The sequence below is a fragment of the Scyliorhinus canicula genome, chromosome 1 (genome assembly GCF_902713615.1).
Source record: "Scyliorhinus canicula chromosome 1, sScyCan1.1, whole genome shotgun sequence".
Lineage (NCBI taxonomy): Eukaryota > Metazoa > Chordata > Chondrichthyes > Carcharhiniformes > Scyliorhinidae > Scyliorhinus > Scyliorhinus canicula.
In genome coordinates this window covers 223,944,963-223,969,209 of record NC_052146.1, presented here as the reverse complement: position 1 = coordinate 223,969,209, position 24,247 = coordinate 223,944,963, and the positions used below count along the sequence as shown (strand labels likewise).

General features: G+C 50.5%; 1 protein-coding gene across 1 annotated transcript in view; it reads right to left on the bottom strand.

Annotated features, from left to right (window-relative positions):
- LOC119963802 (NADPH oxidase 3-like) overlaps window positions 1–24,247 on the bottom strand; it is a 121,766-nt gene that overhangs the window by 34,092 nt on the left and 63,427 nt on the right. Inside the window, exon 8 of the mRNA XM_038793140.1 lies at window positions 12,423–12,552. Within this exon, the coding sequence (XP_038649068.1) occupies window positions 12,423–12,552 (130 nt within the window). The remainder of the gene's footprint in view (window positions 1–12,422; window positions 12,553–24,247) is intronic.

Here is a 24,247-nt window from a genome sequence, read left to right as displayed (position 1 = left end):
GAGGTGACATTGCTTCTCTGGGGAACATAGTTTGCCAAGTGAATGTTGCTGCTGATTTGTTGCATTTGTTGGGGAAGGGTTGAACTCTGGGACTAGTAGTTGTTCAGCTGTAGAATTGATTTCTATATAATTTACAGTGCAGCAGGAAGTCATTCGGCCCATCGAGTGTGTACCGGCCCTTGGAAAGAGCACCGTACTTAAGTCCATACCTCCACCCTATCCCATAACCCAGTAACCCCACCTAACCATTTTTTTTGGACACTAAGGGCAATTTAGCATGGCCAATCCAGCTAACCTGCACAACTTTGGACTGTGGGTGGCAACTGGAGCACCCGGAGGAAAACCACGCAGACACGGGGAGAACATGCAGATTCCGCACAGACAGTGATCCAAGCCGGGAATCGAACCTGGGACCTTGGAGCTGTGAAGCAACAGTGTTAACCACTGTGCTACTGTTGCTCAGCTGACACAATTACATCTGCCTCATTAGCTGTCTGTTTTCAGGGTGCAGTTTCTCCAATTGCATGTAGCTGTCTGTGATTGCAACCATAGATGGTTTTTCGTTTTCACTTTGTATGATTGAGGCAACAACTTTGCTACACAGGTCTCAAGTTGTCACTTGGGCTGACGTTTACTGAGGGCATTGAATGTCTGCACTTCGACCAACTCTCCAACTTTCAACTCTGGCTTCAATTTGGCAGTTTTATCAAAGTGAAATTTGGCTTTCTGTCATTTCACATTGATCTTGCCACTTATTCCTATTACTACTTCTGGCCTCAGTAGCTTTGCATAGCCGTTGAAAGAGTAGTCTGGCTGCATCGTAAAATTTGTTGCTGGATTGGACTACTTTCCAAGCTGTTAGATCCGAGGTAAGCAGCCATGCATAAACAGTAGTTTAGGAAAGCACAAAGAGATTGATTACTAGTTACAGTCAAATGCCACCACTCCCCAGAGGGTCTCCTTCCCCAAACTGCACCTAGTCGGGGGTTTTATATTGGAGGGGCTATTCCTGTTAAGGAGAAGCCCCACCCCATTACCTGGGAAGATCATATTCCCCAGAGGGCACAGGAAACACGATGGTTCCTATCCCATGATCTCCGCTGGGATTTTAACACAAACTTTCATTTGGTATGTTTCTCCATTCTATCATTGTCCTGCACTGGATCTATTCAATTTTTTGATAAACCCATTGGAAATTTTCACTGCTGCATCAGCCTTTCCATTTAACTGAGTATAGTAGGAAAAGCAGTTTGGACCAGTATTCATATTTCCCAGTTTTTACTTGTGTTCCATTTTAAGGTATACAAGACCAGTTCGGACCAGTATTCTTATTTCCATTTTTACAAATGTTTCCTTCAATGCTGAATTTCTCAATCATTCATGGTGTCTGGATTTTCTTCTCATGAATTGAAGACCACCTTTGCTCATCACAGTAAGCAATTCCATGATGACTAAGTATGTTTTCAGGTGTTCTATGATCTCGCTGGTAGACATTGGAGTCAGCTGGACTAACTGCCAGTAGTTTGAATAGTAATAACTGTAATAAGATAATCAGCTCCAGTGAGAGGGAAGAGGTCTGCTCCAAGCTTCAGCCACGGTCTGTCTAGGTCTAGGATGTCTTGAGTAATGAAGAGCTCTTTGGCATGCCTAGCTTGCTGTTCATTACAAGCATTGCACTGCTGATGTGGCCCTTAATCTCATTGCTCATGTTGGCCAGTAGAGCACTTCTCTTGGATTCCTCAAACTTGACTCAATTTCTTCACAGCTTGCATGGATGCACTTCAGCAATGTTTCCTCATCTCTGCAGGGATAATGGTCCTAGTCTTTTTGTACACAATGCCATCTTGGGCAATTACTTTACCTTTACATGCCTAATACTTTCTTAAAGCAACTGGCATGTCCTTGGCGGTTTCAACTTATTCTTTCATTGCTACTTCCTGTATCTCGCTGCGTTGTTTGTTTGATCTGAGCAAGATGATTGACTTCAGATTTAGGGCCAGATTCTCCACCATCTGCTGCCAGTAGTGGAGTTCCTGATTTGGCGGAGAATTCAGCGTCAGGGGAAAAAAACGGGATCAGCGCACATTTCTAATGTTCCGCTTCCCCATTGGTGGCAGCATCGAGAGATGCACCCCGCACCAGGGGGAGAATACAAATGGGTCAAAGTGACCTATTGCATCCTATTAATGGGCTGGACGCTGGATTTTCCACGCTCCGCGATTCTCTGGCTCGTTCGGGCGTGGATTGGTATAAGTATTTTGCCAGCATTGCCCTGATGCAGTGGGCCAAATGGGCAAGTATTTAAGTTAAGTTCCACCAAAGTCCATTGGAGAGACCCCTCCACCCACAATGCAAATCCTGCCCACCCCACCCCCCCAGACCCGCACCATACCCCCCACCAGAGACCCTCATCAGAAACCTCCATCAGATCCTCCCACCAGAGACCCCCACCAGATTCCTCCATCAGCGAGCCAAAAAGAGACCCCCATCAGACCCCCCCCCCACCAGAAACTCCCATCAGAGACTCCCATCTGAGATATCCATCAGAGGAACCACACCAGAGACTCCTCCATAATAGGGAAACCCCCTTATCAGGGAACCCCCTTACCAGAGAACCCCTACAACAGGGAACCACTTACAGCATAGAACCCCCATACAAGGGAACCCCCACAAAGCAGAAGCCCCTTCCCCATCACCTCCAGACCCCCCCCCCCCCTTCCACCCGCCGTCAGTCACCCCTGCCTGGAGGCTAAAGAGCAGTTCAGGCAGAAAAGTGAAAAAGCAGTCACCTGTGCTTTACTCCGGCTGCTTCAGACATATGTCTCAAAAGCAACAGCTGTAACTTAATAGAAAGCCAAAGCTACATCACAAGGCTTTGAACCTCCTCAGATCCTTTGATCTGCAAGGCTTTATTATAAGGGATGGGTTAATTCTGCTCACTGTGAGGATACTTCTAGGGCCAGGATGTTTACTGGAACATGAGGCACCAGATGTCGAGACTCAAGCATTTTCATGTATCTTGCTGACTTTCCCAACTGCTTATCTTATCTATTAGACTTATTTACTTCACTCTATAAATATCAGGAATTTTTGCTCGTTCGTTAGACTTTACCTCAGACCTGAGTCGCGACGGTTGCCAGGAGCCGAATCTCACAGCCACCGCCGACCCTGGGGTTCCCGACGAGCAGATTGGTGTGAGATTCTTGTGTTGTCTTCTTGTTTTATCTTCTTTTCATATCATATTATTTGTATTATTCTTTGCTAATTAAGTAGAGTAGAGGAACTTCTGTCGTTGTTTTCTTTATTACATTGTGTCCGAATCATAAACAACCCTTGGAGTAATCCATAACATATTTGGTGCAGTCGGCAGGTTTTGGGAGCAATGTTTAAGAGAAAAGGACAGACACCTAAAGAGCCTGAACCTAAGACCTACCGTGTTCAAGGATGGAATGCGGCGGCCTTGGGTCTTGGCTCAATAACTAACTTGTTGACGCAGGTTACTGCCCTTGTAGGTAGAACAACAAAAGCTAACGTTAGCAGAGGCTATGAAGACAGCTCCGGAAAGAACTGATTGGCAGTAGCGAGGGATAGACCTGTAGATCTGTGGCCTGTAATTGACAGCTTTCAGGCAGCTGGATGTCTGCATTGTTTAATTTCAATTCCCTTCATGCTTGAATGGATCTCAATTAGATTGCTGTGAAACTAACCACAATGTTTATAAACATCTAGGAGTTAAGTACTTTTACTTCCCCTCTTTCTCAGCAGAAAGCACTGAATTGCTTTTGATGTGGTCATGAGTAAATACTACCCATCCACCCGCTTTTATGAGGTAATTTCCAGGAGCCCCAGCTGTTGAGCCTCCGTCAATAAGCGGGGGTGGGGAGCTCATATTCCACGGGTCCCACGAGAAGATCAATTGGGTCGTCCACATGGGTCTCATGGGGGTTATTACATCCTCCCCCACGAACTTCTGCTGTTAGATGTAGAGGAGCCCCCTTCATCGCTTTGCACGTGGTTGTGTTTCTGACAGCTGTGGGGCTCGACCAAGAGGTGTGTAACATGCTGGAGAGCATTGTTTTTGAGCCGAACATTGGAGGGGTCCTGTTGGAGGTCCTCTGGAAGTATTGAGGATTTTGTATCCATATCTTATGCTGAGTCTCCTCTGCTGACATGGGCACGTGTTCCCGGAGAGTTGTGCTCCTTGGCTATCAGATAGTTGGCAGGGAGGGTCCGATTCATCTGGTGGGGTTATCTCTGGAATTGGCCCCCTGCCCTTGAGGTGGTCTACATGTTGACGTATGGTCCATTCTCTGGTCTTGCCCACATAGGAAATTAGCCCAGTTTTCTCCACTATGGTCCCCGGAATCCACCAGGCGGCGTCCCCAAAATTTCATACGTAGACTGCGTTCCCTGGTTTGAATCCTCTGACCTGCTTCCAGTGATCATGATGCCGCTTCTTGAGGTCTTGCTTCATTTCCCCCTTCCCACCAACGTTGGGAAATGTCAAACTCAATCAGGTCTGGAGGCATTGGCCCATCTATAGCTCTGCCAGCGTAACTGTAGTTGTAAACTGTAGCGTGGTTCAATAATTGAATTAAGAAGTTTTGTTTCAACTGATCTTGTAGTTTGTTTTTTAATGCCCCGCCTAAAGCTTTGCACTGCCCGCTCAGCCAGAACTTTCGAAGAAGGTTGATATGGGGTAGTTTGAATATGCTTCACCCCATTAGTTCGCATAAACCCCTGAAACTCTTCACTTGTGAAGTGCGTACCGTTATTAGTGACAAGGATATCTGGAATACCGTGGGTGCTGAAAGATTGGCATAGGTTCTCTTTGGTGAAAGATTGGCATAGGTTCTCTATGGTGAAAGATTGGCATAGGTTCTCTATGGTGAAAGATTGGCATAGGTTCTCTATGGTGAAAGATTGGCATAGGTTCTCTATGGTGACTCGGGAAGTGTTGGAAGCTTTTCAGTATACATCCATCCACTTTGAGTGGGCGTCAATGAGTAGCAGAAACATTGATCCCAGGATGAGCCGGAGAGGTTAGTGTGCAAAGGCACCAAAGGGCACACCGGACACTCCCAAGGGTGAAGGGAGGCTGACGGCGGGAAATTCAATGCTCTTAGCAAGCCACACACTGCTGTGTCATCGAGCCCTGGCCACCACACATAGCTCCTAATGTCCACTGTGTAAATTCTGCAGAATGGTTTACTGGCCTGGCCTTGTGATGAACACATGGGCTCCCCACAAGAGGATGCCGACCTCTATGCTGAGCTCCTGCTGTTTTGTTGCGAAAACTAGCAACTCTTCTGGGAGTTTCCTCAGGGCCAACGTGGTGCAGATTTGCCAATGTGGAGTCCTTATGAGTCCAGGTCCGGATTTGTGAGGAATAACGGGTAACGTGTCCATGAAAGTTATTGCCAACTTCGTCTGCGACTGGTTACTGAGTGCAGGCAGCGGGAGTAAGCTGAGGGCATCCACATGAGCAATCTGTGCGCGTGGACAGTACTCAAAAGTATACTCATATGCTGCCAACAGCAATGCCTATCGCTGGATCCCGGCAGAAGCTATTGGCAATATCATTTATCCTCCTTGAAAGGCCCAACAAGGGCTTGTAGTTTGTGATTATCGAAAAATTACTTCTGTAGACGTATTGATGAAACTTTTTGATTGCAAAAATCAAAAAAAAACCTTCCTTTTCAATTTGTGCATAGCAGCAGCATGTTGCAGGTATATAAAACCTTGGTTAGGCCGCATTTGGAGTATTGCTTGCAGTTCTGGTCACCGCATTATCAGAAGGACGTGGAAGCTTTGGAGAGAGTGGAGAGAACTGATAGAGGTCTACAAAATTATGAGAGATATAGGCAGGGTGGATAGTCAGAGGCTTTTTCCAAGTGTCAATCAAAAAGGGTCACAGGTTCAAGGTGAGAGGGGGAATGTTTAAGGGAGATGTTTAAGGGAGTAAGTTTTCCACGCAGAGAGTGGTGAGTGCCTGGAACGCGCTGCCAGAGGATGTGGTGGAAGCAAGCACATTAGCAACATTTAAGAAGCATCTGGATGGGACATGAATATGGAGGAAATAGAGGGGTACGGACCGAGTAAGGGCAGAAAGTTTGTTTTTAGTTAGGGCATCATGGTCGGCACAGGCTCGGAGGGCCAAAGGGCCTGTTCCTGTGCTCCACTTACCTTTGTTCTTTGTTCTTTATTCAGCGCTCTGTGCAGGCTGGGTTCTCAATGCATAGACTACCGGGCGCTCTGTCCCATCGTCCTATCAATGGGACAACACTGTCCCAATACCATATGGGGCGGCATCACACATGAGAATAAGCGGTTTTGATGGGTCATAATGTATCAGTAGTCTGGCACGTCACTCTGGCAAATGCTTCTACTTGTGGCATCTTCCAAGCCCATTTTTGGTGCTTTAGAAGTGCGTGCAGAGGCGCCAGTTATGGTAGCCAGATTCGAAATTGAATTTCCATAATAATTGACGAACCCTTGGAACTATCTTAGCTCTGTCATGTTCATGTTTCTTGGGGCACATTTGATGGCTCAGACTTTCTCCTTAATCGGCTGCAACCAGACTTTGTGAACTTGGATCTAAATATATGTCTTACACCTGGAAGACGCACTTACCCTCTTCATGCAGACACCTATTTCTGAAAATCAATGAAGGACCTCTTCTAGACTGTCCAGGTGTTCCTACTTGGTGGCTCCTGTATGAGTACATTGTCCAGGTAGTCAGCCACCCTGGGGAGCCCTTGAAGAATGCCTTCCATTACCCACTGGAGAATTGCGCATGGGGACAACACCCCGAATGGGAGCCATGTGTACTTGTACAATCCCCTGTGGTGTTAATGGCGATGTATTTTCTGGACACTGTGCCTATCTCCAGCTGGAGGTACGCATGGCTCATGTCTCATGGTTCATAAATGAGTTGCCCCCGGCCAACTTTGCGTATGTTCTTCCACATGTGGCATTGGTTACCTGTCCAAGCAGGAGGCCTTGTGGACCATCGTTTTACAGTCGCCACATCCATAGGGAGAGCGGTGGCATAGTGGTATTGTCACTGGACTAGTAATCCAGAGACTCCGAGTACTGCTTTGGGGTCTCAGATTCATATCCTGCCACTGCAGATAGTGAAATTTGAATTCAATAAAAATCTGGAATTAAAAGATCATGAAACCATTGCTGATTGTTGTAAAAACCCATCTGGTTCACGAGTGTCCTTCAGGGACCTGCTGTCCTTACCTGGTGTAGCCTATATGTGACTCCAGATCCACAGCAATGTGGTTGATTCTGAACTACCCCTCAAGGGCAATAAATGCTGGCGCAGCCTGCGACACCCATGTCCCATGAACAAATTTAAAAAGAACATAAGCAGACGGACATGTCTGGCTTTAGCACCTGGACCACTGGTGCTGCCCACTTGTGAACTGGTCTGGGCGAAGTTCTCCAACCGGCTCAGTTTGTCATCCACCTTATGGGACTGGACGGGCCCGAAAATCCTTGGGCATCCAGGTTGACATAAAATTTAGCTTCCGGGTATTTTCCCAGGACCTCATATAATCCACCTGAACCCATTTGGAAGATTTGTTGGAGCCTGGATCTGAGTCCCTGCACCAGTGGTAGTTGGACTGACTGTCGTCCATGGCTAACCTGGATCGGCATAGTCCCAATAATTGTCAATGGCTCCCTGATACACATCGCCAGCCAGACCTTAATGTCATTTAGACTCAGGCACTGGATCCCCAACTGAGTTTTTGCCTGACGACTGAGACAGCAGCCCCCGTTTCAGTCTCCATAGCCAAGGGTTGATCATTTACTTGGAGGGTTATTTTTATTGGGGCCATTTTGGGGGCCATGATGTAATTTAGCTGGATGCATTTGTCTTCCTTGGGTTGATCAATATGTAAAGCCCTGGCTCAGGGTGCTTATGTTTCCCGACTAGGGTGATGCGTTCGCTGTCGATTCTGGTAGCCTCGACTGCCAAGGTCCTGCGACCATAAATGCAGCACCGTTATGAGTATTCTTTGGTATCCTCAGGCAAAATGTCTCATTGGGCTATGGTGGCTCCTGTATAATGTTGTTCCGGCGCGACTGGGTCCCATAGGCCGTACACTTGTGGGTGTGTCACTCATCAGAATGGGGGGGTGGGGGGGGGGGGGGGGCGACCACGCTGTGTACGTTGTAACCCGTGGAACCCTGGAGCTCCTAGACCACCTTTTCCACATTCTCATGGGGAAGTGATAGTTCTATGGTCCTTTTTGGGCCCAAGGCTGGTTTCCTTTGGGTCACCATATTATTTTAGTGCCACATACCAGGCGGTCTCTCAACATCTCAGGGAGGGATGGGCCATAGTCACAATGCTCAGCTAGCTTGTGAAGGCTTCTCACTGCAACTGAAGGCTCGCCAGCTCACTCGCCAGGACTGTACACGCCAGCCCCCACTAACAAGGTTGAGTACTTGCTCATTCAACTCCAGCTAACTCCAGACAATGGCACCCAAGATTCGGGGATGCAGGTCTGGCGAGGCTGCTAGATGTAGTGGAGGCCAGGAGGATGTCCTGTTCCCCTGAGGGCCCCGGAAGGTCAGCCATAGGACAGCCAGCGCTGCCTGGCGAGATGGCGATGACTGTGAGCGCTGGGAGTATGACCAGGAGGACTGGCCTCCAGTGCAGGAAAAGGTTAATGACCTACACCAGGCAGCACGAGTGAGAAGACAGCAACGCCACCCCCAGCTGCACCCCCCCCCCCCCCCCACCCCACCCCCTGACCCCTGGGACCTTTCTGCCCCCAAGTGAGCATCTACCACCCAACTCTCTATGTAACCTCCAACCCTCCCTCGTCAAACCCCCCCCCACCGAATCCTTCCATGACACCCCCCCCTCACCACTGTGAACCACGCATGTGGCTAACGATGCCCTTTCTGTGTCTCTTCAGGAAAAGCTCTCCCACAATTGCTGAGAGAGGACACGGACTGACAGAGGAGTGTCGGACATAAAAGTCCTCACCTCCTTTGAGGAGCGGGCCCTGGAGGTGACCGGTGTGGCCGAAGGCAAGAGAGTCACTAATGTGGAGACTAGCGGATGCCGCAGAGGTGAGGAACCTTTGGGTCCCAGCCAAAAGACCTGTCAAAAGTGAGTTGTTATTGCCTTACGGGCTGACCCATCCCTCCTACTGACCACATGTCCAATCTCCCGCAGGTCCTCCAGCTGACGGAGCCGGCCCATCCCAGGTGGCATCCTCTCCAGCCTCCCACGAACCCACCACCTCAGAGGAGAGCTCCGTCGATGCCACCATAATAGCCGATAATAGATCACGGCTGCCATCCCCACCCTCCACCAGTGCAGATGCATGCACTTTGGTGGGAAATGTTAGTGGTCAGGCTTCTGGGGCACAATCTGGTGAGCACCACACTGCTGATGATGGATATCAGGTGGAAGCAGGAATCCCCAGGCGAGACAGCAGTCTGAGGTCTGGTGGATCCCAAGACCCAGCCGGTTATATGCCTGACGCTGAGCCTGTGGAAGAGGTCATCCTGGAGCAGATGGAGATGTTAGGGTGAGGCCGGGACAATCAGAGTGAGATGTCAGTGTCACTCCATAGCTGCTTGGAGGAGTCCCAGAGGCTATGGGCACAGGAGCTGTCGCCGGCAATGCATGGCACCGAAGCCAACATTGCTAGGGTGACGGCTGCAGTAGACAGCCTGGTTCACAATGTCAGCAGCTTTAGTGGAGGTGTCCAGGACATTGCACAGTCAATGTTAGGCATTGCTGAGAGTCTCGACAGAATATCTGCCTCACTGTGGGATATAACCCAGTACCAGGCTGTCCTTGATGACGTTCTGCGGGACATGTCCCGCTCTCAGATGGGAATGGCCGAGACTCTGTGGAGCTTGTCCCAGTTGGAGGTGGAAATTGCTGAGGCACTGCAGAGCATGTACGGGCAGCACAGTAGCATAGTGGTTAGCACAATTGCTTCACAGCTCCAGGGTCCCAGGTTCGATTCCCAGCTTGGGTCACTGTCTGTGCGGAGTCTGCACGTTCTCCCCGTGTCTGCGTGGGTTTCCTCCGGGTGCTCCGGTTTCCTCCCACAGTCCAAAGATGTGCAGGTTAGGTGGATTGACCACGCTGAATTGCCCTTAGTGTTGGGTGGGGTTACTGGATTATGGGGATAGGGTGGAGGTGTGGGCTTTGGTAGGGTGCTCTTTCCAAGAGCCGGTGCAGACTTGATGGGCTGAATGACCTCCTTCTGCACTGTAAATTCTATGAAATCTATGGCCCAGTCACTGAGGAGCATCGGTGAGGGTGTCGACACCATGGTGCAGGCATCGGGGAACCGCCAGGGCTGGCAGAGCCAGATGATGCAGGGGCAGCCGGGGCTTGAACCAGCTGCCCCTCCGTCTCAAGTTGAACTCCAGGGCCCTATGGGCACCGACCGAGAGAAGGGGGCGCTAGGTGCCAACCCGGACCCATCCCATGGAGTGGTGACGGTGGCCACCAGCTCTCGCAAGTTCCACCCTTCTGATGAAGCCGCATCTCGAGATCAGCACATGGGACAGGGTGGGACGGCTTTGCATGAGCTGCTGATAAGTGAGCCGGGGCCCTCCAGCCCAGAGGACACCTGTCAGGGCATCGAAGGCCATGGGACGAGGTAGGCAACTGGCTGCCCCCACCTCAGATGTGCATCCTGGGGACACACCTAGACGTAGCAGTAAAGCTAGGAGGGCCAAGCATGTTGAGGATCACTGAGGACACCAGGTGAGGGGGGAAGCGGGGGGAGGGGGGTGGGGGGTGGGGGGGGGGGTGGGGGGGGGTGGGGGGGGGGTGGGGGGGGCAGTGGCACCATCAAGAGGGTGGGAAATTGTTGCACACAATAAACACCCTTGTGCACAACCAGTATGATGCCTCTATGGCTTTCTTCCACAATGCGGGCCGACCTCCGAACCTGTGGCCCATCACTCCAGGCATTCCCCCTTCCCCCTCAGGCACACCTCGTGCATGTGATGGGTGTGAGCAAGCAGGGGTGAGCCTATGGCATATATTGAGGAGTACCAACGCTCAGCTTTCTGTGGGTTATCATCACCCAGGTCCTCAGCGGGTACCCCTTATCCCCCAAGAGCCAGCCGCCCAACCTGGGGTGGCCCTCGGAGAGGCTGGGGATGGCCATCTGTCCCAGGATGTAGCTGACGTGCATACTCCCCAAGAAGCATGCACACATGTGCATTATCTTCATCTGGTGGTCACACACAAGCTGTATGTTCAGGGAGTGGAACCCCTTTCTGTTAACATAGGACACTTCCGGATGGCCTGGTGAGTGCAGGGCAACATTTGTGGCATCTATTACCCCCGGACCTGGGGCATCCCGGTGATGGTGGAGAAACCTTCTGCCCGGCATCTTTTTGGGCTTGGTCAAAGATTATATAGTTTTCCCCCCCGGGCATATAGGGCATCCGTGATTTGTCAGATGAAGCTGTGGGCTGTGGCCAGCGAGATGCCACACAGGGCCCCGCTGGAATGATCCTGAGGTGTAAACATCCAGGGCTGCGGTGATCTTGACCGCCACCAGGAGTAGGTGTCCTCCTCCTCCATGTAGTGCCAAGTCCGCGAGGACATGGCACAGTTGCCACACTGGCTCCTTGTTAAGACAGAGCCTCCTGCGGCATGCGCTGTCTGTAATCTGCTCGAATGACAGCGAGGCCTGTACACTCTGGGTCGTCGCGGGACTCCCTGGGTCATCCCTGGCCTGATGGGCGGCCAGGTCCGCAAGGTGTGGGATGGGGTGCGGCACACTTCAGCAGTCAAGGGCATTCAGCCTCTGATCTCCGGGTAAGCGTTCTCCAAGGCGGCCTTCATGACACGCGACAACGCAGAATTGACAAGCAGAAACTTAAAGCCAAGTTCCGCACACATGAGTACGGCCTCAGCCGGGACCTTGGATTCATGCCGCATTACATTCATGCCCCACCATCTGGCCTGGGCTTGCAAAATCCTACCAACTGTCCTGGCTTGAGACAATTCACACCTCTTTAACCTGGGGTTACCCCTATCTCTGGATCTGTAAAGACCTAATTATCTGCAAATGCTCGCATTCAAAGCATTGTCTTGCATCTTTGACTTTGTCTATAGATATGTTTCTGGGACATATGTCTTCATTCACCTGAGGAAGGAGCAGTGCTCTGAAAGCTAGTGATTTGAAACAAACATGTTGGACTTTAACCTGGTGTTGTAAGACTTCTTACTGTGCTCACCCCAGTCCAACGCCGGCATCTCCCCATTTAGTTTTCTGAGGCAAATAATTTGACTTTACCAATGCCATGCCCATTTATGGTGTCATTACCCAACAAGCCCTCATCGTGCTACTTAAAAAGGCAGTTAATATCTATGTAAAGATGTTTAATTTAGCTTAAAGGCTCTGACTTACTACTGGTTCATTTCCAGCAAATTGTGGTAAAGGACATTCTGGAATGTCTCCCCATTCTTCATAATGATCTTTGCAGAATGTAACATTGTGATCCTGAAGACTCTGAGGTGTCTGTCCTCGAACAATGCGTCTGCAACACAGAATTACTTAATCAGCTGTTACTGCTTACATTTTGTGAAGGATTCTGGAATTCAGAAACATATAATTACAATTTTTAAAAATGCTGTTAATGGTTCTATAATTTTCAAAATTGATCTGTTGCATTATTTCTGCCACAGTAACCTTCATAATTTTTCTTTAATACATTTTGTCATTATTGATTTTAATAAAAAATATATTCAGTCTAAAATTATTTCAACAGTTTTCCATATAACTTATTGATCAGGTAAAATGTTTGGAGAGAAAACACATTGACGACAATCTTGCTAGAATCACCAATATTACAGAAGTGCAATTTCCTGATGGTTAATGATGGAGCAGCCGCAAGATGTCCATTATGCAGCTCACCTTCTTATCATAACTTTGTTCTCCCCTCACTTAAGGAAAAAATAATAATGTAAAGTCATTCAATTATATTTTCATCATTCATATTAAAACAGAGAACTTTCCTGAGCAAGATCATCCTGTTTTGGGGAGGGGCAATACTTTTAATATTGTTTACAAAACCCTTAATATCAAAATTGTTTCCATGTAGATTTATGTACCAAGGGGCTGCCTGTGGGAAATTCCAATGAGCTACTGTGACTGTGCCAGCTCTTTGAGATAGCCATTCAATTAATCCTGTTCCCCTTCCCTTACAGCCCTGAGCTCAACCTTTCTCGAAAATGCCCATTTGTATGGCATTGTGAGGGTGAGCAATCAACCCATTCCCAGGAGGTTGATCATTTAAATATTTTAATGAGGCCGCGTGCCTCAGATTTGACCTCTCTTCTTAGTTTAACCCTTGCTGGCTGTGTTTCCTGGATCCCCAGTAATCAGCAGCTAAAGAGAGGTGAGGACTGCTGCGTGGCAGAATGAAGTGACTTTTCAAGAAAGTCCCCCTTCATCCGCTCCACTAAACGGGCCAGATTTAATTTATGCAGCTGCTCCCACCTGAATGCCCAAATATGTAAAACTTCCCACCACCACCTTGAATGGCATCTCCCCAAGTCTCTTTTCCTGCACCCTGGCCTGGATCAGAAAGACCTCATTCTTACCCATGTTCAATTTATACCCTGAAAATCGGCCGAATTACTGTAAATCTCAACACTCCCCCCAGTACCACCCAATGGGTCCGGAATATGCAATAACAAATTGTCCAGATAAAGCTGTGTACCCCCCCCCCCCCCCCCCCCCCCCCCCGGGTGCCCCTGCCAGTCCCTCGATGCTGTCAGTGTCATCGCCGACGGCTCTATAGCCAGGGCAAAGAGCAGAGGGGAGAGTGGACATCCCTGCCTCGACCCCGGTGCAGCCTAAAATAGCCTGAGTTCACCCGATTTGTCTGCACCCTCGCCACCGGTGCCTGGTACAGCAGCCGGAGCCAATCCACAAAACCCTGTCCAAACCCAAACCACCCCAAAACCTCCTACAAATAGTCCCACTCCACTCGATCAAAGGCCTTTTCCGAATCCATGGGACCACCACCTCCACATCCCGTTACTCGGGTGCATCATTATCACATTTAATAACCTCCTGATATTAGCCGCCAGATGCCTCCCCTTCATGAACACCGTCTGGCCCTCTCCGATCACTCCTGGCACACAGTCCTCAAATCTCGAGGCCAAGATCTTGGTCAATAACTTAGCATCAACATTCAACAGTGAGATCGACCAATATGACACACACTCCGGCTCCTTATTCTGCTTCAAAATCAAGGAGATTGAGGCCTGGGATAGCGTCGGAGGGAGCACCCCCTGCTCCCTCGTCTCGTTAAACGCCCTCACCAACAAGGCCCCCAGGACTCTGGAAAACCTTTTATAGAACTCCTACTGGGTATCCGTCTAGGCCTTGCCCAACTGCATCGCCTTTAGGCCCTTCACCACTTCTACCAGCCCAATGGGGGCACCCAGCCCCTCCACCAGATCTTCGTCCGCCCTCGGGAACTCCAACCCCTCCAAAAACCGCCTCATCCCCTTCACCCTGGCTGGGGGTTCCGATTCATACAGCCTGCTGTAAAAATCCCTAAACACCCCATTCACCCCCACCAGGTCCAAAACCACATTCCCTCCCCAGCTCTTCACTGTCCTGATCTCCCTCGCTGCCTCCTGCTTCCTCAACTGGTGCGCCAGCATCCTACTCGCTTTCTCTCCATATTCATAAACCATCCCTCTCACCCTCCTCAGCTGCCCAACTGATTTCCCCGTGGATAACAACCCAAACTCCATCTGCGGTTTCTGCTGCTCCTCCCGCCTCCGGGGCCTCAAAATACCTCCTGTCCACCTGCAGAATCTCCCCCACTAGCCTTTCCATCTCCACCCGCTCTGCCTTCTCCCTGTGTGCCCTTCTCGAGATCAGCTCCCCTCTCACCACTACCTTCAATGCTTCCCACAACGTGGCTGCCAAAACCTCCCCTGTGTTGTTTAGCTCCACATACTCCCGAATGGCCCCCCTCACCCACTCACAAACCTCCTCGTCCGACAAAAGCCCCACATCTAGCCTCCATTGTGGGCGCTGGCCCCCTCCCTTACTCACCCGTAAATCCACTCAATACGGAGCATAATCCAACACCACTATCGCTGAGTACTCCACGGCGACCTCCCCCGCAAACAGCGTCCTATCTAGGACAAGAAAGCCCATTCGGGAGTACACCCTGTGCACATGTGAAAAGAATGAAAACTCCCCTGCCCCCGGCCTCCCAAACCTCCACAGATCCACCCCTCTCCCATGTGCTCCATAATCCCCGTCAGCGCCTTTGCTACTGCCGACACCTTCCTGATCTCGAACTCCACCGATCCAACCTTGGGTCTAAAACCGTATTAAACCCCCCCCCCCCATTATCAAGCAATGCGAGTCCAGATCGGGCATCTTCCCCAATACCACCTCATAAAGTCCACATCGTCCCAGTTCGGAGCATAAATATTCACCAGTACCCCCGGTATCCCCTCCAATTTCCCACTCACCATCACATGTCTCCCCCCAGAGTCAGCCACTATACTCCCCACTTCGAACGCCACCCATTTGTTGATCAAAACTGCCACAACCCTTTGTCTTAGAATCTAATCCTGAATGGAAAACCTGCCCTACCCACCTTTCTCTCAGCCTAGTCTGATCCTCAACCTTCAGATGTGTCTCCTGTAACAGAGCTACGGACTGGCTGGCAGACCTATTGGTATTTCTTTACCTGGAGAAGATCAAATTCGCTATTCGAGCGTGAGAAGATGGCTTCCACAAGCCCCTTGTGCACTTAGAGCATAAAAACTAGGAGTCGGCAATTCAGCCCCTTGAGCCCACTCCAACATTTTATATGATCATGGCTGATCTCCTCTCCGCCTCAACTCCACTTTCCTGCCCATTCTCCATAATCCTTCAACCCATGACTAAATTAAATCTGTCTATCTCCTCCTTAAATTTACTCAATGTCCCGGCATCCACCGTACTCTGGGGTAGTGAATTCCACTGATTCGTAACCCTTTGAGAGAAGTAATTTCAGCTTTGGGGCGGCATGGAGGCACAGTGGTTAGCACTGCTGCCTCACAGCACCAGGGACCCAGGTTCGATTCTGACCATGGGTGACTGTCTGCTTGGGTTTCCTCCGGGTTCTCCGGTTTCCTCCCGCAGTCAGGTGGATTGGCCATGCTAAATTGCCCTTAACAGCCAAAGGTTAGATGGAGTGACAGGGATGGGACGGGGAGTGGGCCTGGGTAGGGTGTTCTTTCAGAGGGGCAGTGGGCCAATTGGCCTGGTTCTGCACTGTAGGGATTCTGTGATTCCTCATCTCTGTTTTAAATTTGCTATCCCTTATCCTTTTTGTTCTAGATTGTCTCACAAGAAGAAGCATGCGCTCTATGTCTACCTTGTCAATACCCTTTATCATCTTATATACTTTATGGAAGTCAATATAAACAACATCAACTGCATTATCTTCAGAAAATCTCTCTACTTCTTTGTCAAAAGAGCTGAATCAATTATGTCAAATATAATTTTCCTTTTACTGTCCATGCTGTCTGTCATTTATTAACCTATACGTTTCGAAGCGACAATTGATTTTGCCTTTGGTTATTGTCTTTAAAAGTTTCCTTCGCACCAATGTTAGACTGATTGTCCCCCCAATGTTAGGCTGCATTACCTAAGGCCAGATTGCATCCCTTAAAGGGGAGATAAATTATGACTGGAGAAGGTGCTGGAAGTTATTGTAAGAGACAAATGAATGGCAAACGTTAGCAGAAAGTGGGAGGCTTTTGTGCAGTAGGGGACAGGCAGAGGGAGGTCCTCTATCAATAGAGGATCAGGGGGTCCTTCAGCAGAAACACAAAGGCAATGGGACCAGATAGGCATTGCAGTCAATGCTAGCATTCTGACCCCAAGGACCTGGGTGCAGTACTGCAAGATATTCAAGATCCCACGTGACTGGTCAAGATCAGTGAATGCATCTTTAACAGTCTTAATCTTGCAACTGAACTGCTAGCTTGACACACTGCTCAATTCACCACTATCACCAACTCCCCACTTCACAATTATCTCTATCCACCACAACTCATACTTCACGCACATTCACAGCTTCACCTCACACATAGCACTGCAGGACTCATATCCAGATCGCACATAGCCAGTTATTCAACCAACAAAGCCACAACACCCAAACACTTCAAATCACAACCACAGGGGAGAAGCAGGGCTATGACAGAGGCTGAGACCAATTGCAGGCTGAAACAATCAAAGCTGACAATACCCTTGATGCGACCATCAATTCATTCAGAGACACGAGTTGAAGTAAACTGTGGCTTTAATCGGCTTGCAACTGAGCCTGCCTGCGACTATGCGACGATGCTGAACTGAAGACGGACTCACAGGACCGCAGCACTTATACTTCCAGAAGGGGTTGGAGCCGAGGGCAGAGCCCTGTACATGCTCCTCATCTCCCCCTGTGGGCAGAGCCATGCAACGGCTCACAGATGGAGCCCACAGGGACACAGTAATGTACAGTGTGAATTATAGTTGTTACACATTCACCACATTCACCCCCTGTTAAAAAATTAAGTCCGGCTGGGGTGACGGGTCTACAAGTTCAGTCGGTCCGGCGCCCGAATCGTGCGTAGTGACCGACGAAGTTCCGGTGTTGCAGCCGTCTTGGATGGCTGTGGAAGGATGTTCGGTGCGGGTCCAAGGGTGGACTCCGGGGATGGTTCTTCCAGAGCTTCGTTCCTGCGAACCGGTGTGTAGGGCAGAAGGGAGCGCGGGGAGAAAATAGGCGCAGGGGCGCAGGGCATGGGAGGTCGGGTGGGGTGTAGTGTGGGAGATACATCGGCGGTCGTGATAGTAGAGCCTGCGGGTGCCAGGTCCCGGAGGGAAACGGTGTCCTGTCGGCCATCGGGGTGTTCAATGAACGCATAGTGGGGGTTCGAGTGCAGGAGTAGGACCCTCGCTACCAGGTGGTCGGTCTTATGTGTCCGAACATGTTTTCAGAGGAGGACAGGGCCCAGTGTCCTCAGAAGTCAGACCCCCGTAGTAGTTCCCCTAGGGAAGGCAAATAGGCGATCATGAGGAGTCAGATTCATGGCCGTACAAAGGAGGGACCTAATAGCATGGAGCGCATCGGGGAGGACCTCCTGCCAATGGGAGGTCAGGAGATTCCTGGACTGTAGGGTCAGTAGGACGGTCTTCTAGACCGTCGCGTTCTCCCTCTCCACCTGTCGTTACCCCTGGGGTTATAGCTGGTAGTCCTGCTCGAGGCAATGCCCTTACTGAGCAGGTACTGACGCAGCTCGTCGCTCATGAAGGACGAACCCCTGTCGCTGTGGACATAGTTAGGGAAACCGAACAGGGTGAAGACACTGTGCAGAGCTCTGATGACTGTATGGGAGGTCATATCAGGGCATGGGATGACAAACGGGAAACGGGAGAACTCGTGTATAATATTTAACATAGACATAGAATTTACAGTGCAGAAGGAGGCCATTCGGCCCATCGAGTCCGCACCGGCTCCCGGAAAGAGCAACCTACCCAAGGTTAACACCTCCACCCTATCCCCATAACCCAGCAACTCCACCCAACACTAAGGGCAATTTTGGACACTAAGGGGAATTTAGCATGGTCAATCCACCTAACCTGCACATCTTTGGACTGTGGGAGGAAACCGGAGCACCCGGAGGAAACCCACGCACACACGGGGAGGATGTGCAGACTCCGCACAGACAGTGACCCAAGCCGGAATCGAACCTGGGACCCTGGAGCTGTGAAGCGATTGTGCTATCCACAATGCTACCGTGCTGCCCTAAATTGAGAAAGTAGATGTTACGGTTGTTCGAAGGGAGGGGCCCTTTGAAATCAATACTCAGGCGTTCAAAGGGCCGGGATGCCTTTACCAGGTGGGCCTTGTCTGGTCTACAGAAGTGCGGTTTACACTCCGCGCAGATCGGGCAATTCCTGGTGACGGCTTTAACCTCCTCGGTGGAGAAGGGCAGGTTGCGGGCCTTGATGTAGTGGGCAAGCCGGGTGACCCCCGGATGGCAGAGGTCATTGTGGATAGCCTGTAGTCGGTCGTCCTGCGTGCTGGCGCATGTGCCGTGGGACAGGGCATCTGGGGGCTCATTGAGCTTCCCAGGACGATATACTATATCATAATTATAGGTGGAGAGTTCAATCCTCCACCGCAAGATTTTGTCATTCTTGATTTTGCCCCGCTGCGAGTTGTCAAACATAAAGGCAACCAATCTCTGGTCGGTGATGAGGATAAACCTCCTACCTGCGAGGTAGTGCCTCCAGTGCCGTACGGCTTCCACAATGGCTTGGGCTTCCTTTTCGACCGAGGAGTGTCAAAGTTCCGAAGCGGAGAGGGTTCAGGAAAAGAACGCTACTGGCCTGCCTGCCTGGTTCAGAGTGGCAGCGATAGCGACTTCTGAGGCGTCGCTCTCCACCTGGAATGGGACGGACTCATCTACCGCCCGCATGGCAGCTTTGGCGATGTCCGCCTTAATGCAGTTGAAGGCCTGGCGAGCCTCAGCTGACAGTGGGAAGAGTGTGGCTTTAAATAGTGGGTGGGCTTTGTCTGCATACTGGGGGACCCACTGGGCGTAGTATGAAAAAAATCCGAGGCACCTCATGAGGGCCTTGGGACAGTGAGGGAGAGGGAGTTGTAAGAGTTGCATACGGTCAGGGTCGGGTCCTAGGATCCCGTTTTCCACGATGTAGCCGAGGATGGCTAGCCTGGTTGTGCGGAAAATGCATTTCTCCTTATTATAGGTGAGATTGAGTTTTTGGGCGGTTTGGAGAAATCAGTGGAGGTTGGCGTCGTGGTCCTGCTGATCATGACCGCAGAGGAAACATGGCCCACAGCCCGTACTGGTCCACCATTCAGTCCATTGCTCGTTGGAACACCGAAACTCCATTCGTGACACCAAAGGGAACCCGGAGGAAATGGAAAAGGCGGCCGTCAACCTCGAACGCCGTGTAGTGGCGGTCCTCCGGGCGGATTGGGAGCTGGTGGTATGCAGACTTCAGATCCACCGTGGAGAAGATGCGGTACTGGCCGATCTGATTGACCATGTCTGCAATCCGGGGGGAGGGGGTACGCATCGAGGTGCGTGAGCCGGTTAATGGTCTGGCTGTAATCAACCACCATCCGGAGCTTTTCCCCGGTTTTGACGACCACCACCTGAGCCTCCAGGGGCTGTTGCTGGCCTCTATGACTCCTTCATGCAAAAGACGCCGGACTTCAGATCTGATAAACACTCTGTCCTGCAGGTTATACCTCCTGCTGCAAGTGGCCACTGGTTTGCAGTTGGCGGTGAGATTAGCAAAGAGTGGAGGGGAGTGGATTTTCAGAGTTGCTAGACCAAATATAGTGAGTGGGGGAAGGGGTCCGCCAAAGCTGAGTGTTAGGCTCCTGAGGTTGCACTGGAAATTCCGTCCTAGGAGGAGGGGGGGCGCAGAGGTCTGGGAGCACATACAATTGGAAATTGGTGTAGTCGGCGCCCTGTATTGTCAGAGTCGCAGTAGTGCGCCCCTGTATCTGAACTGAGTGCGACCCCGAGGCGAGGGAGATTGTTTGCTGTGTCGGGAATATCAGGAGAGAACAGTGCCTTACCAGATCTGGGTCAATGAAGCTCTCAGTGCTCCCGGAGTCGAACAGACATGGTGTCTTGTATCCGTTGATCTGGACGGACATCATGGAGCTCTTGAGGTGCTTTGGCCGTGACTGATCCAAAGTGACTGCACTGAGCTGCGGGTAGTCGGTGGCGTGGTTGGCGGTGCTGGAGTGGCCCCGTGATGACTGTTCAAGGAGGTCGTAATCTTCGAGTGGCGTAGCGGGTGATGGCCAAGATGGCGGCCCCGTTGATCGCACGTGGCGGGCGGCGAGGAAGATGGCGTCCACGATGGCCACCCCCATTGATCACACGTGGCGAGCGGCAAGGAAGATGGCGCCCAAGATGGCGGCCCCCATGAATCGCACATGGCCGGCCCCGTGGGGGAGGATTGCCAAGATGGCGGCCCCCGTGAGTCGCACATGTTGTGCGGAGGCCGAGTCGGCAGACACGCTGCCACATTGCGGGGTCTGCGGGCCTGGGAGTCGGAGGAGCGAGTGTTCGGGTTAGGGTTCGAGTATTTAGCTTTGGCCAGGCAGACCTTAGCAAAGTGCCCTTTCCGCCCGCAGCTGCTGCAGGTTGTGTTGCGGGCCGGGCAATGCTGCCAGGGGTTTTGGGGCTGGCCGCAAAAGTGGTACGATAGCCCTCCGTGGTGGGTGGGTGGCCGCGCGGTGCAGGTCTGGGGCTGTCTCTGTTCGGGGGTCCACGATGGGGTCGCGTGATTGGCTGGGAACGCAGTTAAGCTTTGGAAAGCAACCTCTAACGAGGTCACTAGTTTTACCGTGTCCTCCAGGTCCTGGGCCCCTTTCTCGAGAAGTTGCTGCCGCACATAATTGGATCAGACCCCTGCAACATACACCTCTCGGACGGCGAGTTCCATGTGCTGGGAGGCTTTCACGGCCTGGAAGTTACATTCGGGTGCTAGGGCTTTAAGGTCGCACAGATAGTCTTCTAGCGACTCCCCAGAGCGCTGGCGGCGAGTTCTAAAGATGTGTCGCGCGTAGATTTAATTCACGGGCCGCACGTACAGGCGGACGAGTATCGCGAGGGCCTCAGTATAAGAGTCAGTTACATCAAGTTGAGTAGAGATACAATGGCTCACCCGTGCGTCGAGAAGACTGAATTTCTGTTCTTCTGTAACAGAGGAGGTAGTCGATGCAGCCAGGTAGGCCTTGAAGCACCGAAGCCAATGCAAAAAAATTTCCTTTGCTTCTGCGGCCTGTGGATCGAGTTCCAGTCGCTCAGGTTTGAGGGCTGATTCCATAGTAGTTTTTAAAGCTTTAATCGGCTTACAACTGAGCCTGCCTGGGACTATGCTGAACTGAAGGCGGACTTGCAGGACCGCAGCACTTATACTTCCAGAAGGGGGTGGAGCCGAGGGCAGAACCCTGTACATGCTCCTCATCTCCCCCTGTGGGCAAAGCCGCGCAACGGCTCACAGATGGAGCCCACAGGGACACAGTAATGTACAATGTGAATTATAACGGTTAAACATTCACCACAATCCTCCTCCCTAATTCTTTCTTCTTACATTCCACTTCCGCCTCATCCCACAATCCTCTGATTTACAAGATGCAAATGGCCTCAGCATACACGTTTTATTCTCACCCCTCCTTTCATTGCAACACCATATTGTGCCTCTCTCCTTTCAGCTACACAAGAACTGAAACCTGGTCAGATAGTAATACAGGAGCAAGAGGTGGAAGTAGAGACTGATGATTAGGAATCATCCTCATTCATTTTCACACTTGCAGCAACCAGCTCAATAGTGACACTGCACAAACATTCATTGAGAGCATAGCGGCAGGATCTGCGTGTGGTGAGACACCATGCATAACTGGCTTGCAGCAGGGGCAGAGGGAAAAAATAACACAAGTGCCAACTGACCAGTGGGCTTTGTCACCAACGGGTTCACATAAAGACTGGTGGGATGGCATCCTGGAAAAGACTGACGGGTATGAACCTAGAAAATCATTAGTAGACCTTCCAGAAAGCCTATTGTCACTGTCAATGGGAATGGAGGAAATGCCACCAACTTGGCACAGGGCATTGCCCAATGTTTGGAGATCACCCTTTCCTCCATGGAAGTGATGGGCAACTCCATTGTCACACAGGTGGACCCGACGCTGATGCAACATCTGATAACCAATGTCTCGGTTTCCATTCCAGCACAAGCACAGCCCGCACGCGTTCTGCAGACTGAAGTTCAGTAAGTTCTGTTTGCCATCAAAGCTCAGATTGCTGCCATCATGGCTGAGGATACCTGTACTCAAAGGAGCTTGCAGGGTCTCCTGGCATTCCAACATTCTGTTCTCTTACATGCTGCTAGGATTAGAATAGAATCATAGAATCACTACAGTCAGAAGGAGGCCATTTGGCCCATCGAGTCTGCACCGACCCTCTGAAAGGGCACCCCACCTAGGCTCTTTCCCCACTCTAACCCTGTAATCCTGTAACCCCACCTAATCTTTGGACACTTTGGGGTAATTTTGAACGGCCAATCCACCTAGCCTGCACATCTTTGGACTTTGGGAGGAAACTGGAGCACCTGGAGGAAAACCAAACAGACAAGGGAAGAACATACAAACTGCACACAGTCACCCAAGGCTGGAATTGAACCCCAGTCCCTGCCGCTATGATGCTTCAATGCTAATCACTGTGCCACCATGCCAAGAAGTTGCGCAGGGCAGTAGCATGGCTCCATTGAGCAAGAGCCTGCTGTCTTCTTTCAAGATTATAGAATTCCTCCCCCCACTGTGGTGCTCCACTGGTTGCTGTTGCCTATCATCTAGCCACCCAAACTAGACTGCTGCTGCACATGGTGCGATGGTGCACTCTGAAGCTAGGAATCTAGGGCTGGAGCTGCAAGGCCATCCAGTCTCTCCAATTGAAATTTGGCAACCTTCTGACACCCATGCTCTAGTAATTTGGTGTAACATCTCACAGGAGCAGTAGGACTGCCAAGTCGCAAAGAAAATGCACACGGGTAATTAGTTGACTTGATGTGGAATGTTGAATGGCTTGATTTATAAAGTTGGATTGAAATGTTTGTTTAGTGGCTGGCTTTTATTTCAGCATTGTGGGCAAGTGAATACTATGATTGTCACTAATGCAGGGAAGGTTAAGTGTAAGATTGTTTGTTGAATGTGAAATTGGATTTGTATACACTGATACTGCGGCGGTAAGGAGAAGTATGTGATTGGAGGCACAGTAACAAGATTTTAGGTGTATTCATATATCTAGTGAAGATTGGAGGGAGATCTCATTGTCATGCAGATCATTTGCTTGAAGGAGAAAATGTGACAAAAGAAGAGCATGATAAACCTCCTATAGTCCAAATTCCTCTTTCAACCCAAAGTGAAAGTTGGGAAGAAAGTGAAAGTAAAAAAAGAACTGAAAGTTTGCTGGTATCACAATGAAGTGAGTAAGGGCTTTGATGAATGTCACAGGCCAAACCATTAAGTGGAGTTTGTTGTCAAACACAAAGTCCAGGTGTGACATAGCCAGGAGGTGTTGAGAGCTCAAAATCAAGCGAGTGTAAATAGAAGGGTTACCCAGATAGAACAAGAAAGGATTCAGATAGATTTAATTGAAAATATGTCGGAA